This window comes from Nelumbo nucifera, chromosome 2 (genome assembly GCF_055504915.1).
Source record: "Nelumbo nucifera cultivar China Antique chromosome 2, China Antique-T2T, whole genome shotgun sequence".
NCBI classification, from domain to species: domain Eukaryota; kingdom Viridiplantae; phylum Streptophyta; class Magnoliopsida; order Proteales; family Nelumbonaceae; genus Nelumbo; species Nelumbo nucifera.
Window position 1 is genome coordinate 5,340,980 of NC_142650.1, and position 17,655 is coordinate 5,358,634.

Here is a 17,655-nt window from a genome sequence, read left to right on the forward strand (position 1 = left end):
TATCCGTCCATTACTAATTATTCCTAATTACATTTTTAAATATGAATAAATTGAAAAAAAATTGAAAGAGGTTTCCTTGAATCGGGTGAACTGAAACAGTCCGGATTTGCTCCATACTCCATTCTCACAACGCCTCCCAGCCGCATATCGAGAACATCTCCCGTATTTATGTCGATTCAACTGGAGCATGGAGATTTCCTGCAGGAGCACGACTGTCCTATTTATGCCACGTGAATGTATGATATGGCCGAGGAGATCTGCTCCTCACACAGGGCGTCTCACACCGAACTCACACGCACACTCCACCATTCATTGGGAATATCTCTCGTAATTGTAGTTATTATTCACGGAAGATGTTCCCAATCGATAGTGGATGTACTTGTGAGGCGCCCATATGTGAGGAGCAGATCCGGTCTCGATATGGCCTACCTCTAAATCCGCATTATAATGGGAGTGGGTCCTATTAACGACGGGATGAGGCGGAGGCAGAGCCTCATATTGGATTTACCACTCGTTCAACCCATAGGCCACAATCCAAGTTGTCCATGCTGAGACCGGATCTGCTCCTCACACAAGGTGCCTCACACGGACCTCACGCACATCCTATCATGCATTAGGAACATCTCTCGTAGTTATAAGTTATTATTCACAGGAGATATTCCCAATGCACAGTGGATGTGCTGTGAGATGCCAAGAAAAAGAAGAATTTTTTCTTATTTTCTTCATTTTTCTCCTTATATCAATAATGGAGATATTCTCAAAACTCACAGAAAAAAAGAAGTGACTTAGACAAAAAGATAAGTGACTTAGACAAATCTTGTTTGTCGATAACCTCTCGTCGATGTCATATGGCCCATATCTACTTTCTGGGTTGTTCGGAAATGTTTGCTTCTGATCCACACTACAATGTAAATAACATTTTGCTTATTTAGTCCACAATTCCACATTATACCGAGTTTGCATCATCAGCCGGCCCATAGGCGCCCAATAAAATAGCAAACAGCCACCAGGTGATTAGGGGTGAGTAAGAAAAATCAAAATGACAAATAATGGAATCAATTTCGGTTAATTAAATCGGCCGGTTTGATTTCAGTTTAATATAACAAAAAAAGGACTATGGATCCTTTGCCCACAACACACTATCCTAGTGTATTAGGGATATCTCTCTGTGCATAATATTATGTAGGAGGATAAAATGTTTTTCATGTGTGACTGTAATGTAATGTGGGTAGAGTTCTTGTGGGCAAGAGATCTGGACTAAAAAAAAGGTTTATCTTTGGGTCAGCCTTTTACCTAGTCGATTATTCCAAATTTCTTGAACACTATTCTTGTAAATGATATTTCATCAAGCTTGAGTTAATGAATGGTTTTTTATCAAAATAAAAAATAAAAAACTGGCAATTAATCAAAATCAATGATATACATATATTTATAATATATAACATATAATATATTATTTATTATTTGTTATATAATATTTTATATGTATTTCTAATTTTTACTACATATTTATTTATAATATATATTATAAAAATAAAAGAAAAACGAAAAATTTGACAAACTAAATCAGGGGTCAATAGAACCGATCGGTTTCGGTTTGATTTCGGTTACTAGTTTTCCAATAACTGATAGGTTCAATTTGGAAAAAGGCCCATGGTTCGGTTAAGCCCTAACTAGGGCTGCAAGTTGGGCCAGGTTAGGTCAGGTTGAGGCCAACCCTAGCCCTAACCCAATCCAACCTTCAACTTGACCTAACCAACCCTAACCCTAACCCTAACTAAATTCCTTCAACCCTAACCCAACCCGATTTTCGGGTTGGGCCCAACCCAACCTTCTTCCCATCCCTTAAAATCTCGTAGAACTTTTTAATCTTAGATCTTAACTCAACTTTCACTACATATGTTAATCCTATGTTTTATTAGTATTTTTTTATTGATGTTTTTTATTGGTTCTTTAAGTACAAAATAAAAAAAGAAGTGTTTGAAATGATTATAGTTTATTATGAGTTATAGCTTATAATAGATCTTTTATGGGCAGTAAGCTATGGGTGGCAAACAACAGAGAGGAGATAAAGAATAAAATATTCAAGAAACATAAAAAATGTTATTAAGTTTTTGGTATTTACAATTATGATTAAGTGAATTGATTATCTTAAAAGAAATAAATGATAGTATGTAGTAGGGGCTATACAACTATCATGCATATAAACAAATCAATGTGTAATATTTTATATATATATATATATATATATATATATATATGATATGTACTATAGAATCGGGTTAAGGTTGGATTGGATTGCCTGATGGGTCAACCTTAACCCTAACCCGAGCATCAACCTGACCCAACCCAACCCGGCTTTTTTTTTGGGGTTGGGTTCAGGCCAACCCAGCCCAAGTTGCAGCCATACCTCTAAACAGCCACCTCTCCTCCCACTTGTACACCTCCCTTAATGCATGCGGAGCTAATGAGCGTCAGTTCATCTCGTTAACTCCCAAAACCCAAAAATCTCATTCCCTCTCTCATCTCTCAAGTTTGTTTTCTATTTTCCTCTTTTGTCTTGTCCCAAAATTTCATAACCAAACTTGGACTCCAAGGTTTTTTTTCCTGGTTTTATTTAACAAAATATTCACACCATCCCAACCAAGGTTAAAGTATTGGTATCGAATGTCGTATCAAACAACTTGGATACGGATACAAATATGGATACGCTTTGGAAACGCATGGATACACACAAAAAATATGAAAAACTCGGATATATTAGGAAAACACATGCAAATTTCATACATACATTAATAACACTAAATGGATGGTCAAATAACTATAAATAATGTATAAATATATAAGAAATATATATTTAATGTTGTAATTAAGAGTCCAAGATGGACTTATTATATTTATCCTAATTATTATATCAATTATTTTCTATTTTATTATTTTTACATTTTAACATCAACAAAAAAGTTAACCAAATATCAAATTCTCAAATATAAGTTAAATCATCATTTAATAATTTATAAGAATATATAATTTTAAATTAAAATATATAAAATTGGTTAAAATTTCTAAGATATATATTATTATATTATTGAAAATTTGCATATATATCATATGCAAATTCATAATTTATAGTTATTAAAATAATTATTTCATTATTAAAAATTTTATTTGTATAATTTTTTATATTAAAAATCAAATTTTCATATAAATGTAATTTAGTGGATTTGATAATTTTAATTTATTATTATATTATTGAAAATTTTGCAAATAGATTTTTATTTTTTGTAAATAATAAATATGTTGCCATTTAATGTAAATTAAAATATTAATTGAAAATTATAAAAATATATAAAATTTGTATGATATATATCACGTCCAAATTTATAAATTTTAAGGAGTAAAGTAATTATTCTACTATTAATTTTTTATTTGTATAAATTTCTTGAGATTAAAATCATATTTAATGTAAATATATTTTTTGGGTACTCCTTTTGATGTAAGTATAGAATTGATAAATTATTGATTCCATTTGTTTATAAAATAATAATTTTAAATATTATTTATTTTAATTTTTAATTAGAATTGCTAAACATAAAAATTGATTATTTATTTGGATAGACATTAATAAAAATCATATTATTTCATTAAATATCATAATGCACGGCATGACGACGTGGTTTGATGGAAGAGTTTAAGGCTTTCAAAGCTATGCACAAGGTGCTGTTCTAGGTTTAAATCATTCGTAACGTATCTTGTATTGTCCTAATCCGATACATATTTAAATCCTTTATCCCAATCACATTACCATATTAAAAAGCACCTTGGTTGGGTGTGATGTGGTTTCAACCACATTACAATGAGTTCGGATTTCCTGCACATGGTTTTGTGTGTGCAAGGGTGCACTCCCAATCAAATTGGGACACGTTAGAATTTGGATAGCACTCCAACTCAAATACGCGAGCCATTTAAACAGCCAGTTTGCCTCTATTAGTTTAGAAAGGGTGAAAACTTTCCGCAACCGCAAGACTATTCCATGACAAACTTTAATATTATCTATAAAACCCTAATCCCTTTTTCTTCGTTTAGCAAAGAATGAAGGAAAAATCAGAACTCCAAATAGAGAGATATACACTCTAATCTACACATCTCATGAAACATGGGATGAAGAAAATAGAAAAGTTTATTGTCAATGGGCACAAATCTATCACTCACAGATGAAGACATTGCTATGGAAAACTATCAAGGGATTAGTGAAGCATATGAAATCTTGACTGATGAGTACTGAAAAACGAAAACAAAGAAAACTGTTGCAAACCAAACCAGCTCTAACCTGGTGCCAATGCATTAATAAGCGATTGTAGACCAAGTAAGGGTGGAAGTCATTTGCAAGAAATTGTTTCAGGTGCCCATCGTTTCTTATTCACTTGAGTACTCTGCTTTTTTCAAACCCATTATGAACTAGATTCGGTAATGACTCCCTTTTTAAGTCAAATTTATAAAAATGTCAACTTTATTTTCTAATGATGGTATTGAGAAAAAAATCATGAACAGAAAGACACAAATTAGGAAGCATGTTACAGAGTAATTAATGTCTACTAATCTTGCTTTTGAATTTATCTCAACTTGAAGATTTCTGAATCTTTACCTCAATCAATTGGATAGAGTATACACCATAAAGTCATCAAAACAACAAGATTTGTCGGTTTGTTGCTTCGGTTCTCATTTGCAGAATAAGAAACATTGAACATTGACTTTAGAGAAAGCAAGTTTACCATGGAGGAGCTTTGCTACAACTTCAGAATAAACAATTCAACACCAGAATTTTTTCCCCTGCAATCGTTCGTTAATGGCATCTGCTCCATGGAAGGGCCAGGTCTGAATAGTTTTTTCTTTAAAATTTTTAGTTTGAAAAAATTGAGATATTAAAAAAAATGCAAACGGTCCCGTTAAATGACTCGCACATGTGACCTGGGATACATGCAAAGTCTGACGTGTTTCAATGTAATTGGGAGTGCACCACAAAGTGAGGGAAATCCGGAGTCCATTACAATGGGGCTCACTAAATTAAAACTATCCACATTTTATTGAACCATATCACCAAACAACCCCTCATGAGTCATGATCAAGAAGTTGCAATAAGCTTGTCTTGTAAGTCCATGACCCCATATTAGGATGCAATTAAATTGAGCTTTAATCGAATAATTTGGGCTCAAGTTTAATTAGGCTTGATTTGAGTTGAATTCGAATCTTAAGGTAAGCTTAATTAGTTATTCAAATTATAGTTCAATCAATAAAAAGTTTGGCTTGAAAGCTTGTGACCCTAGCTCGATTAATATTAGTAATGTAAAAATATATTTTATATTATATTTAATTGATTTGAGCTCGGAAAATAGAGTTAGAATCAAACTCAAACTCGATTTCAGACCTAGTAATACCAGCCAAATGAAGGTAAGATATGCCAGAGTTGGGCTTGGCTCGTTTCAACTTGATTACACCCCTTGTACACCCATGTCATACACCTACAGCTGCCAACTTCAACTAAGGCTCAGTTTAGGAAGAATACAAATGCAAACATATGTAGTGCAAATACATACAAAATAGTACAAAATACAAGGATTTGTACTTTACATATTTGTATTTAAGGCAAATTTTTTAAACTACCCCTACCGCTTAGCTATTGTCTTAAACCACCATTATTGTTTAACTATTGTCTTAAACAATAGTTATATGCCACCATTATACACTTACTGTTTATACACTTACTGTTTATAATTTAAGGCAAATTATACACTTACTGTTTAACTATTGTCTTAAACCACCATTATTGTTTCTGACAATTGGCTAGCTCTACCCTTGTCATTACTATTCAGTAATGCTTCGTCAAAATCCACACACATGTAATACTACATGACATATTTTTTTAAAAAAAACCTAATCTTACCCTTTGTCCCTCTTTCTGGAAGCCAGTGAGCGGGACTGTTATGCCGGTTTTTGAAAACATGGGGCAACCGGCCAATATTATGAAAGGTAATATTGGGTTTTTAAAAAAATTATATGCCACATGGTGTCATATGTGTACGGATTTTGACGGAATATTAACGGACAATAACAATAGGGGTAAAACTAATCAATTGTAAAAAACAGTAAAGATGGTTTAAGAAAATAATTAAACAGTAAGAATACAATTTATCAATTAAGTAAATAATAAGGATAATTTAAAAAATTTACCCTTTTCATACTCTTACCAAACTGAGCCCAAGGGAAGATCATTTGTTGGGCCTAATTTTAATGATCATGGGCTGCAACTATAAAGTTTATGGATCAGGCCTAGGACCAATAATTCTAGCCCCGACGTTGTTTGGATTATTATGTAGGTATAGGCCCTAGCGGCCTAAACCCCATGCAACTCGTCGAGGTTCAACCAGCAGCAGAACACTGCCCGTCCAAAACTGGTTAGTGTTTTGAAGCCATTTTCTTTCTCCATAATTAATTCCTTTTTATTTATGTTAAAAGACAAAATCGGATTTGTTCCTCAAAGAGCGAGTCTCACACTAAGCTTACAGTACATCACATTTGTACATTGGAAACATCTCCCCATGAAAGTTAATATACAAGTACGAGATATATTCCCAGTGGATGACTAAAAACAATGAGATTGGTGTGAGATGTAGGGGTGCAAATGGATTCGATTATCCGATCCAAGATCCAACCCTATTTGGTCGAATTTGAATCATCCCTATCTAATCTTAGAAGATTTGATCCAATATATATTATATAAAAATATGTATATATATGATGAAAATAATTAAAAAGTACTTGTATTTTTTGTTTTTTATTTTATTTAAATTAGTATATTTTATTTTTCTTTTAATAATTTATTAATTAAAAAAATAGATTGAATTGAATCAGATCTGAAGATCCGACTTACCGATAAGATTCAAATTCAAATCAAATCCTATCAAAATTGATCAGATCTTCAGATTAGATTAGATCCAACACGAACAATATTGGATCAAATTCAAATATACCGATTCATTTAAATCCCTGCAGAGACGCTCTTCCCAACGGGCAAACACATTATTTAGATCCATATAATCAAGTTGGTGGGATGGCTAGCCATGTAAGTAATGCCGACAGGAATGAACACTGCCATCTTCCTCACCACTAGCCTTGTCTTGAGGACGGTCCTTAGCATCAAGAGTAGTAGTAGTCTTTACCCAATAAAGTCAGATTCTATTTCATAGGACTCATTTATCTCGATTATTATAAAGCTTCAAAAAAGAATCATATCATTCAATAGCCTGAACGTCCACTATCACTGTATTTGTATGAGAGAAAGAGAAGAGGGGAGTTTTATTAATTGTTCTTGCTCTTAAAGCCTAAGTCAGGGAGACATTTCAGAGAGGTTGCTTTAATTTGTTTTGGTACATCAAGCTTTGTATAGTTTATAGTTTTATATCGCGTTCGGTGATGAAACAATTGTTTTACACGCTAGTGGACGACTTTCTTTAAAACCATAAAAGAATATGGTCATGAATGAGTTGGGATCTCCTGCCCACAAGAATCCAATCCAGGCTTATTCATTCATCGTTACAGTTGTATATTGAGAACATCTCCCATGTTTGCATGTTGGAGTCTTAATTTTCTCCTTTGAGAGCGTTTTTGACATTAATCTCATTATATGTATCAGCGGCACATTAAAAGCATCTCCCGTATGTTATCATTTATGGAAGATGTTCTCAATACATAGTGAGATGTGATGTGAAGTTAGTGTGAGGAGACATTACAATTCAAGGGTAAATGTTCCCAATGTACAACTATAGCCTGTAGTGTCATGCGGGTATGACTCTTGTGGGCAAAAGATCTGAATTGCCTCTAATTTGGATGGGGATGATACAAACTTTGTTGTTGGGCGAATAATTTGAGTGCAATATTTAATTTTTGTTTTAAAATTTATCTTATTTTGTTTAATTGCAATTCAAATAAAGTAAAATAAGACCTGCAGCAGAATAAAGTAAAACCCATAACAAAATTAAATTAAAATTTACATCTTTTTCATTTGCACTCCCGTGCATTTGTACTAATCAAGATTTTAAAAATTGACTTGGAAACTGAATCGTTCTGGCCACCGGTTTTTGGGTCAGCGGTTCGACCGGGGATGGTCAAACGGTTCGAACGATTTGAGCATCTTACCCATTAGATTGGAATATTAGGGTAATATGCATTAATGCATACTATATAAGAGGAACTAAGGGTTGAAACTTGAAACTTGAAAGCTGTCGGCTGAACTGAAAGAGTTTAGAAGAAGAAGAGGAAGAAGAGGAGGAGGACTTGCTGGTTTGCAGCGGCAATGGCGATGGCGAACTACAGCAGCAACAACGGCGGCGTTCTCAGTTTCAGATCTCACTCTCTCTCACCTTCTTGCGCGAGAAAGACAAATCTGAGATCTAAGCAGCAAACCGGTTCTTCGGGTCAAATGGTTTATCAGTCAACGGTTCGTTGACTAATTCAATAGTTTTTGACCAAATGACAGGTTTAGCGTAAAAACGGAACCAGTCACTTGAACAGTTTCTGGTCCGAACGGTCCGACCGTTTGGATCAACAACGGTTCAAAAACATTGATACTAATGCAAATAAAGTTGAACTGCAACCAAACACAGCCTTAATTACTATATTCAATTATTGATTGGCATGAAATGGAATTGGATTGTCATTTTGACAACCAAACATAAGCATATTTACATCCAATGTTAAAGGCTTAACGCATACATTCCAACATTATTATAATAGCAATGATTATTATTATTATAAGCAACAAAAAAAAGCAATCTAAAGTTGGAATTTGGTATTTGCAGCCGGTTCGTGTGCTTAGTTAAGGCATCAAATTTGTGGAGAATGCATCAAGGAAATTGGTCCAAACATCATCTTCATCTTCATCTTCGACGTCCCCCATGATTTGACTCCAGCAATGAGTTTGGGAACTCTCTCCTACCTCTTCGTTCCTTGCAAACCGCCCTCTGATGCGTGGTCTACTGTCTGCTAATGTCTTCCTGCATGCATACTGCAATAAACCACACAGAGACACACCTGTTAATTTCTTCTTCACCTTTTTTCAAAAATAATCACCAAATTAAAAAATAATTGCCCAATTAAATAGCACAGAGAAAAGTCAGAGCAGTATGAATACAGAATACAGAATACAGGACAGAGCATCCACCTTTATCTTCTTATTGAAATTCCTCTGGTTTCTCTTGCTTCTATATCTCTCTATTCTGTCTTTTCGCTCTTCCGCACTGTACCGAACAGCCTTGTTTGATCCTTCGCCACCACAACAGTTCTCATGCGACAATGGGCTCTCGGAATGATGACTCTGTCTCTGTTGCATCGTCAAAATTGCCTGCAGTTACAGAACAACTCCCAATTAACTAATTATGGGCTCAAATAATGAAGGTGGAAAAACAGAGTGTAAGCTACAAGTGGTGAAAAAGGCACCTGTTGCAAGTCGCCGGAGCTATACATCTTTCTCATGGCGCTGGTCTCCAAGTCCAGAGCCTCTGGACAAGATTCATCCACCGTCGAGAATATGGGTTGGTGGTGATGAAACCCGTTATTTTGAAGTGAATGACTGCTGCTCATGCTCCTTTCTACGAGGTTGGGTTGTTGAACGTAATAACTCGTTCCCGCACTCGCTGTCCCACTCCCATAGCAGCAGCTGCTGCTGCTGCTGCTGCTACTGCTCACTGCAGCTAAAGCCTCACGGACTGAGTCAAACTCGTTGTTTATGAGTCTGGCTGGAGCGAGTGTTGCAGGAGGAGGCACCAGTGCCGGAAAAAGTGTCGCTGCGAATTCCGGCGGATAGCCGTTGAAAATGGAGGAATTGCAACTGAGGGCGAACAGATCTCCACAGTCATACATGGCGCTCGTGGGGTGGGGGGTGGGGGGTCGTAATTGAATGGATTGGCGAGTTGAATCGAAAGCACTCGCCACTCGCTCGACCCTTCTGCCTTTTTATGCACGATCAAAGAGACGGGTTGAGCTGGACAATGAGGTGGATGCTGACGTCCTCTTAGAGGAAGCGTTGACTCGCTGTCATAACTCGGCCCACTCCCGAGTGTCACTGTGTCGGATAAAATGTGCGCATAACTTTCTGCAAAATGACAATCATGTCCGTGGACCCTAAATGCTAAGGCCCTCCTCGCCCCTCGCCCCTCGCCTCGCCATACAGTACCATTACCTAACCCATATCTAATTTTTCTATATAAAAATGTCTTCCAACCTAGACCTTTTTTTGGGCTTTGGCATTAATCCGTGCTTCCCCAAAATAGAATCTAGTTTCTTGGTGGAAACTGGAAACTAGATGATTTGGCATGAAACATCCATTTTTTTTACAAAGAAGATTGGATTAAGTTCAGCAGGGACCAGTGATTTTTTACTTTGGGTCACAATCAAACCATATTCCGTTGTTTGGTAAATTTAATGGATGATCAGGATCCTCCACTACTCACCTCAATTCAGTCTTAATCCCAACTATTTGGGGTTGGCTACTTGTTTGTTCTATCAAAAGTCATGTTTTCTTTCTGTTAAATTGTAAATTGTTTAGATCATTTCTTTCCTTCAACTTGATGTTTTTTTCTTGATTTCTGTCAAACCAACAACAGTGTTTTCAATTTTAATAATTTAATTTTTATTTATTTATTAAATCTTAAGTAATAGGGTACCCGAATAACACATTTATTCGGGCAAAAGTTGCCTTAATAACTTTGGTGCCAGAATTTTTAGGGAGGATTTACATGTTTTGGCAGTTATGTAGGTAATTTATCCACCTTTCATGAGAGTATTGATTATCTGAGTGATAATCTCCAAAAAATTCACTTTCGTAGAACTCATTATAATGACACAAGAATGTGGAAAGTTGGTAAATTACCCGGTTGACTAACTTACCTAGAGTTGTAAATCAGGCCATGCCACCCACGACTCAACACAATTTGGGCCGGGTTCGGCATGACAATATGTGGGCCATGCCAGGCATAGCACAAAGGTATGGGCCATGCTAGACTTGAGTTTTCAAGCCCATGGGCCGGTACAGTATGACATTTGGCCCGACCCATATATATTATATTATATAATAATATAATTATATACATATACATATGTATATGTATACGTAATAATAATTATAAATAATATAATATATTCATTTATTTTTAAATTTATTATACTATTTTATTCCAATCGTATTGTAATTTTTTAATTTCATTTTATTATTTCATATATAAACAATGCTACATCAAAATTTATATAAAATAAAATTTTAACATTTTTTAACTTTTTTGTCTATTTTAATAATTTATTTTAAAATTTTCATTATTTTTTTTAAATTAAAAAAATCTCTCATAACTTAACTCAGCCTAGTCCAAGACTTGACTCATGGACCACCTCGGCCCAGGTCAAACCTCTAAAATATCCTAAAGATAGCAAACACGACCTTATACAGCATAACCTACGAGCCATAACAACACGACCCACCAAAAAAACTGACGGCTCGTGGGCCGTGCCATGCTGGCTGGATTTACACCACTGAACTTACCCAAGATACTAGAAAGGAAGGTGACCTAAGATTTAAAATGGATAGAATGATCCACTATGATGTCCTACAATATTCTATGTATTTTTTATTTAATTTTTGAAGCTATCATTTCAGGGTTTGGTAAGACAGAAAGGGGATACACAACACATTTTCATATTATGAACCTTGTCTGATAAGCATAAATCATCTCCCACCGACTTAGGGTTTGAGATTATGTTGACTTGGCAGGGACTGAAGAGAATGTGTAGTTGCTAGAGGCCTATAGCAACCCAAAACCCTGTCACGGTTTCGAACCCACTGCCTCCGCCTGCCGTGATCGGTATGAGAAGATGTTTCCAATGCAAAGGCTACGATGGTTGTTCGAACAGACTTTGCATCGATTGAATCCTGTTTCCTGCCTGGCATATACAATGCTCAGTGCACGCAACAGAGTCTACTTGGGATATGCTAGGGGTAATCGAAGGAGACAGAGGGACATACGTGATGATGATGACCTTGTAACATTGAAAGACGAAAGGACCTTTATGAAATTAAATTTATGTCGTTGGGGATGAAGGAAGTATTTGCGAACTTCACATAGACATTCGGTCAAACAGATGGACAGCGAAGGGGATGCACTTTTCTTCACTGTGGTCCAACGTATAAACTCTATTGCCTTAAAGACATTGATTCCTATTCTTACCCAACTTGCATTTTGACGGAAAAGGGATAAGGAGTAGACCCCTACTCCAAACTGTACTGGTGTCTGTCAGTCTGTGAGGTGAAGAGAGTCTATACATTTGGGTTTCAACAGGAGACCAAGTTAATCTTTTTATTAATCATACATTTAAACTGAACACACGTTTCATCACTTTTGCATTATTTAATACACATCATGTGAAGTGCATATAGTTCCAATAAATTTATTTTAGGTTTGAGATCATTATTTTATGGGGTTTAAGGCAAACATAAAGAATCCATCCATCCAAGAAGAAGAGAGAAAAAGAAAGGTGAGATTTTCAGACTAATTCAGCCCAATGATTTACCTTTTATTCCTTGTCAAAGTGACTCCAACTCTAATCCAATTTGTCAAAGTGATTCTGATTTTTAATGATATATAGCAATGGTGTAGCGTCTAGAGCCCCGGGTGTAGAAGGTCTGTTCCATTAGTCCCCCAACTTTTTTGATTTCTTAATAACAGAAGTTCGGTTCATGTCTTTCATGATGATGGCTAGCTACTTTTCTCTGAAATGTTTCTAAAGTACCTAATAAAAGATTAACTAAAGTTAGCTAGAGAGAAGAAAGAGAGAATCTTCTATATCAGTTCAGATGGAGAGATGGAACGGATTTTGATTTTTTGAGAGCAACTCAAACACCGAATGATTATCACAGAGAATCAAAGACATGGGTATTGACCTATTGGCTATTCGGTAGGAGTTTTTAACTCCTGAGTACTCCTGACTAGGCTCAATTTCGAGCCATTTGGAATGAAACTCTCACCTAGTTGGGTTCATGCCCACTTTTGCTACCTATATTGACGTAACTCTACACTGTGCACTCACTCACCATTCACCAACTTGTGTTTGTGTGGAGTACAAATTAACCCAACTTGGCAGTAGACATCACATGCAACCCAGTAAACAATCCAACAATTATTATTGGTGGCAGAGCGGGACCCTGTCTCAATGGACCAATTTAGATGGATTGGACAGACCAACAAGACATATTGAATTGGACCAGTCTAGACTTGATAATCTAGAGTATTTATTGGATTGGACTTGGTTTATCCATAACGAATTTATATTGGATTAGGTTGGATTGAACCAATATTTAATCCATTGATAGAAGATAAGAATATATGTGTTAATGGACTAGGTTTGGTTAGAATTAATCTAAATTAAAATAAATTTGAACAGATTGGATGGTCTAGACATTGAATTGGACCAATCCAAAATATTCATTGGATTGGATTGGACCTGATCCATTTTGTAATGGACTAACATTGGACTAGATCCAATTGGACCAAAGAAACCATTGCTTTGGCAATGGATTCAATACAACTTTCTTGTACAGAAATCCACAGGGTGGCATTAATTCTTCAGCTGGTACGTAGTTCTGGCCTTCGGGGTAGGGGTGTAAATGGATCTAGTTTGAATTACATCAGGCAATATCTAAATTCAAATCCAATTAGAAAATACGATATCTGAATATGATTTGATATCCAATAGATATTGCAAATTAATATTCGAATATTCAATTTAATTTGATTTCAACCAATTAATTATTTAAGGTAATTAATACATATATAGAATAAATATTTTATTTATACAAAGTATATAAATATACAAATTATTTATATAACTTAATTATTATATATATTATATATAAGAATTAAATAATCAATTGAATTCAGATATTTATCAAATCAAAATAAGCCACATTCGAATTCGAACACCCTTACGGGTTCAACAACATACAATTATTCATTTATTCCATCCCTTCTTTCTTTCTATCTCCCAGTTGAAAACAGAAAACATATTTCACATTCTCCAAACGGATACAGCCGACCCAACTGATCCGAATTGCATATCCCAATTTGGGTGGGTCACTGGGTTGCCATTTTCAATCCGATCAACAAAATCTAACCTGATCCATTACTGCCCTAATGATCAGCTTTGGAATAGTCAGTCCAATCTGAACCCACTCAATGCCCATGCCCGGAAAGCTGCAGGACCTCTGTATTGGACCATTGGCATGAACGTACATGAATCCACGCTCCTCCATATCTGATTAGAAAACAGGCCACTTATGGCTAAGACCGTATCAAATCAAATGTCAGTACTAGCTCTCATGCAATGGGGCTCATCACCGGCCCATGTCAAGATTCAGAACTAGTGTGAATTGTCACTGTAAGGGTTTTCGGTTTTGTGGAGTTCATGAGATAGCACTTGAGTTGCAAACACTATGAAATTTGACCTCTGTTATGACATAACTTTCTGAGTTAGGTAAACCACAATTATAAGGTAGAAACCTCTTAAACTAGATTCTTCTTTCTTCTGGGCATCCACCCTTCAAAAGGGAAGCCTACAGTTGTTTTTTTTTTTATCAGAAATTAAAAAAAAAAGATACCCTTCTGGTGTATAGGAAAAAAAGAAAGAAAAGAAAACTATTAAACAATAATAATGCAGACCTACATGAGTTAGTAGGCAATGATGTTTTCATTTCTTGTGTGGAACATATACAAGAAAGTGGGGAAAATGGATCGAGACGTGTGTTATTTTCAAGATGAAAAGGCCGATTTATTGCCTTACAAAGATAATGAAATTGATTGCGACTGGATGTAATTTTAAATGTAGACTCGTTGGTTTATCAATGGAGTCAACAAGATAAATAGTCTCACCACTAGAGTGGCTAAGTGGGTTGGATATTATTAGGTCCTGAGTTTTAGATTTTGCCAAATAAAAAAATGTTGTACATCTTCTAATGGGTTTCTATAAGTGGGAAAGAATATTAGACTTACAAAAACTTGAATGTTCTTCATTATTTGGTTGGTCATTGGAGGGTAGGAGTTATGTTAGTTATATATGGTCACATGGTTTTAAGATTCAATGAGTTGACTCAGAACTCGATTGAGCTGATTCAATTGAGATCGAATTCGCTGAACATAATAGCTGTATAGAGGGCTGTGGAACACCCAAACAGTCATAAAATTCTAGGGATTTGAAAGAGCCTTTTTAGCTAAATGTGAGCAACTTTGTTATATTCTCTAGCAAGGTTTTTAAAACTGTACTGAACATGCATTTGTTCTGGGGTCTGGTTCCCAGGTTGAATGATCCGACCGTCTGGTCCAAATGGATAATCTGCTCTGATAAAAAGGTAAAAAAAAAGAAATGGCCAAAAATTATTGTCTGAGTCAACGGTTCGACCACCTGGGTCAATGGTTTACTAACCAAATTAATGGCTTTTAACCAAAAAACGGTTTTGGGGTGAAATAGAATCGGTCAGATAACCGGTTCATGGTTTTTCCAGTTCAACCATCCAGTCCCGTCCAGTTTTGAAAACACTGTTCTCTTGGGACCCAATATATTATTTACATTTTCCGATATCCAGATATATGTTGATACTTGAGAGCCATATTAATTTGATTCTAATTAAGACTACAGGTGTACTTAATTTTATGTATCCCTAATCCTATCATCAGGTCGATTTTTCTGGTTTGAAACAAGAAATTGTTGAGAAGGATAAGAGCTCAAGGTGATGTGGGCACCCAGAGCTCTGTGTGTTCAGTGACTTTGCTATTGTCTACTTTTCTCCATAGTTGTAAAAGAGTAGGTAGTTTTTTTTTTTGTTTTTTCAATCAAGTGGCTTTGGATTACACCTCCGCCAAGTGATGGGAAAGAGAAAAGTTATTTCACAGATATCTCCAACTCAAGTACTCAACCTACCCCTCTTGGTAGTTCACATGGGGCAAACTAAAGCCTGATGAAATACCTACACATGTAGCAGAAAGAGTGAGTCTTTGTTCAGTTCAGTTCAGTAGTGGTAGTTCAATTTCTGCTGACATGATAGGTCATTCACTCATTCTACATTTCTACTACTTAGCTGCTACGTGGTCCTTTCTGATTCACAAGAGAACTCAAATTTGGGTTCATCAAGGTAAGCTAGCTAGTGATGATTTTCTAGATGGTGTGGACTGGACATCACCTCACCATCAAAGCTGCACTGTTCTACCACTTCTCTTAACAACATGAAGCTTGTATTACACTCCTAGAATCTTATCTCCATAATCTTTTTTGTGGCTATACATACTAATCCTATTTCATGGTTTAGGCAACTATCATTTCATCGTTGTTACCATCACCAGAATCGCTTTCACTTCCTTTTTCCATGCTTGTCGAGATGTTTCAGTTCTTAACCGATTTGTTTTCCTTGCTCATGAGTTTTACAGTAATCAGAAAACTAAGTTGACCTACTCAAGAATCTCCTATGCAGATCTGCTTAATTATTTTCAACTCCCACAGCAACAAGCTAGAATTCTTTCTCATTCTTTTAATTAGAAGATTATGATTTTTCTAGTCCCAAGGAGGATGAAAATGAAACCCATTTGGGGTTTGGGTTGAAATTGCTCTCCATGGATCTAACTGGGTGATAGAGTTCTGACTCCTGTACAAGCATGCAATGTATGTTGATATCGTTCCAATCTAGTGGTCATTTCCATTAAAAAGGTTGTCGAGTTGTGGATAATCTCTCTCAATATATGGTGGGAAGTTGAAAAAGTATTGACAGAGAAAGATGATAATGAGAAGCTATCTTCTTCATGTTTCTGTTGGAAACTTAAAGCAGGCGATGGCTATATATTGGTGCAACCTTGAAAATCATGTGTTGAATCAGAATGAGATTTGTTGGAGAAAAGTGTAGACCCTCTTGCTAGCACGCCTAACCCTTAAAAAAAAAAAAAAACATTAAGGCATACTTGACACGCAATATATCTGTATACATGGTTTCTCAAATACAGCATAAAACATCAAAGAATTCCACTTTGAAATTAAAATTGATCTGATTGGATGGAGAGAAGAAATCAAGAAACGAAACAGAAGAAAAATATTGTTTATTTGTTCATGAATTGGGAGGTGATTGGAAAAGCTACTGCAGCTGCAAAAAGTCGTTAATGGTGACTGAAAATTAATAAAAAGGTAGCCTGATGGAATGTTTGATACAGATGATGAAGTTGTACAGCACAGCAGCGCAGTGGGCAAATTTCCCATAAAGACTAGGGCGCACAATTCTTGACTTAGCCGACCAAAAAGACTTATTATTTTTCGTGTTTGGGTTGGCCACTGACACTCTCAATCCCTAACTTACTTCAAATTTAAAATGGGTTGGGTTGGGAAACAATTCCTTTTCCCATAAAAAAGTTGTTTTTGTATGATCAATCGGCCTCAAGTTGGATTAATTTGGGTTTGCTGGGAAGGAAATATTAATTAAATAAATAAATCATCAGTTATTGGAACTTTGGGTGGTTAATATCATTTGGAGAAAAGCCCAATACAGGGTAGGTGGGGTATAAAGCTGACATTGACACAGGGAAT

The 17,655-nt window shown here is 35.6% G+C and overlaps 1 protein-coding gene across 1 annotated transcript; it reads right to left on the reverse strand.

Annotated features, from left to right (window-relative positions):
* Window positions 1-8,661: 8,661 nt before the first annotated feature.
* Window positions 8,662-9,932, reverse strand: LOC104594693 (uncharacterized). The gene is made up of 3 exons (XM_010255111.2): window positions 9,493-9,932; window positions 9,218-9,397; window positions 8,662-9,061 (listed from the first exon to the last, which is right to left on the reverse strand). Exons 1-3 carry the CDS (start codon window positions 9,913-9,915, stop codon window positions 8,873-8,875), a joined length of 792 nt encoding a protein of 263 aa, XP_010253413.1. The 5' UTR covers window positions 9,916-9,932; the 3' UTR covers window positions 8,662-8,872.
* Window positions 9,933-17,655: the final 7,723 nt, after the last annotated feature.

Bases quoted from the DNA above. Each gene is read 5' to 3' on its own strand.
- LOC104594693 (XM_010255111.2), bottom strand. From the start codon at position 9,915: ATGTATGACTGTGGAGATCTGTTCGCCCTCAGTTGCAATTCCTCCATT. The intron at 9,398-9,492 runs GTGCCTTTTTCA...CTGTAACTGCAG, and splicing joins GCTCCGGCGACTTGCAACAG to GCAATTTTGACGATGCAACA. The intron at 9,062-9,217 runs GTGGATGCTCTG...GGTTTATTGCAG, and splicing joins ATTTCAATAAGAAGATAAAG to TATGCATGCAGGAAGACATT.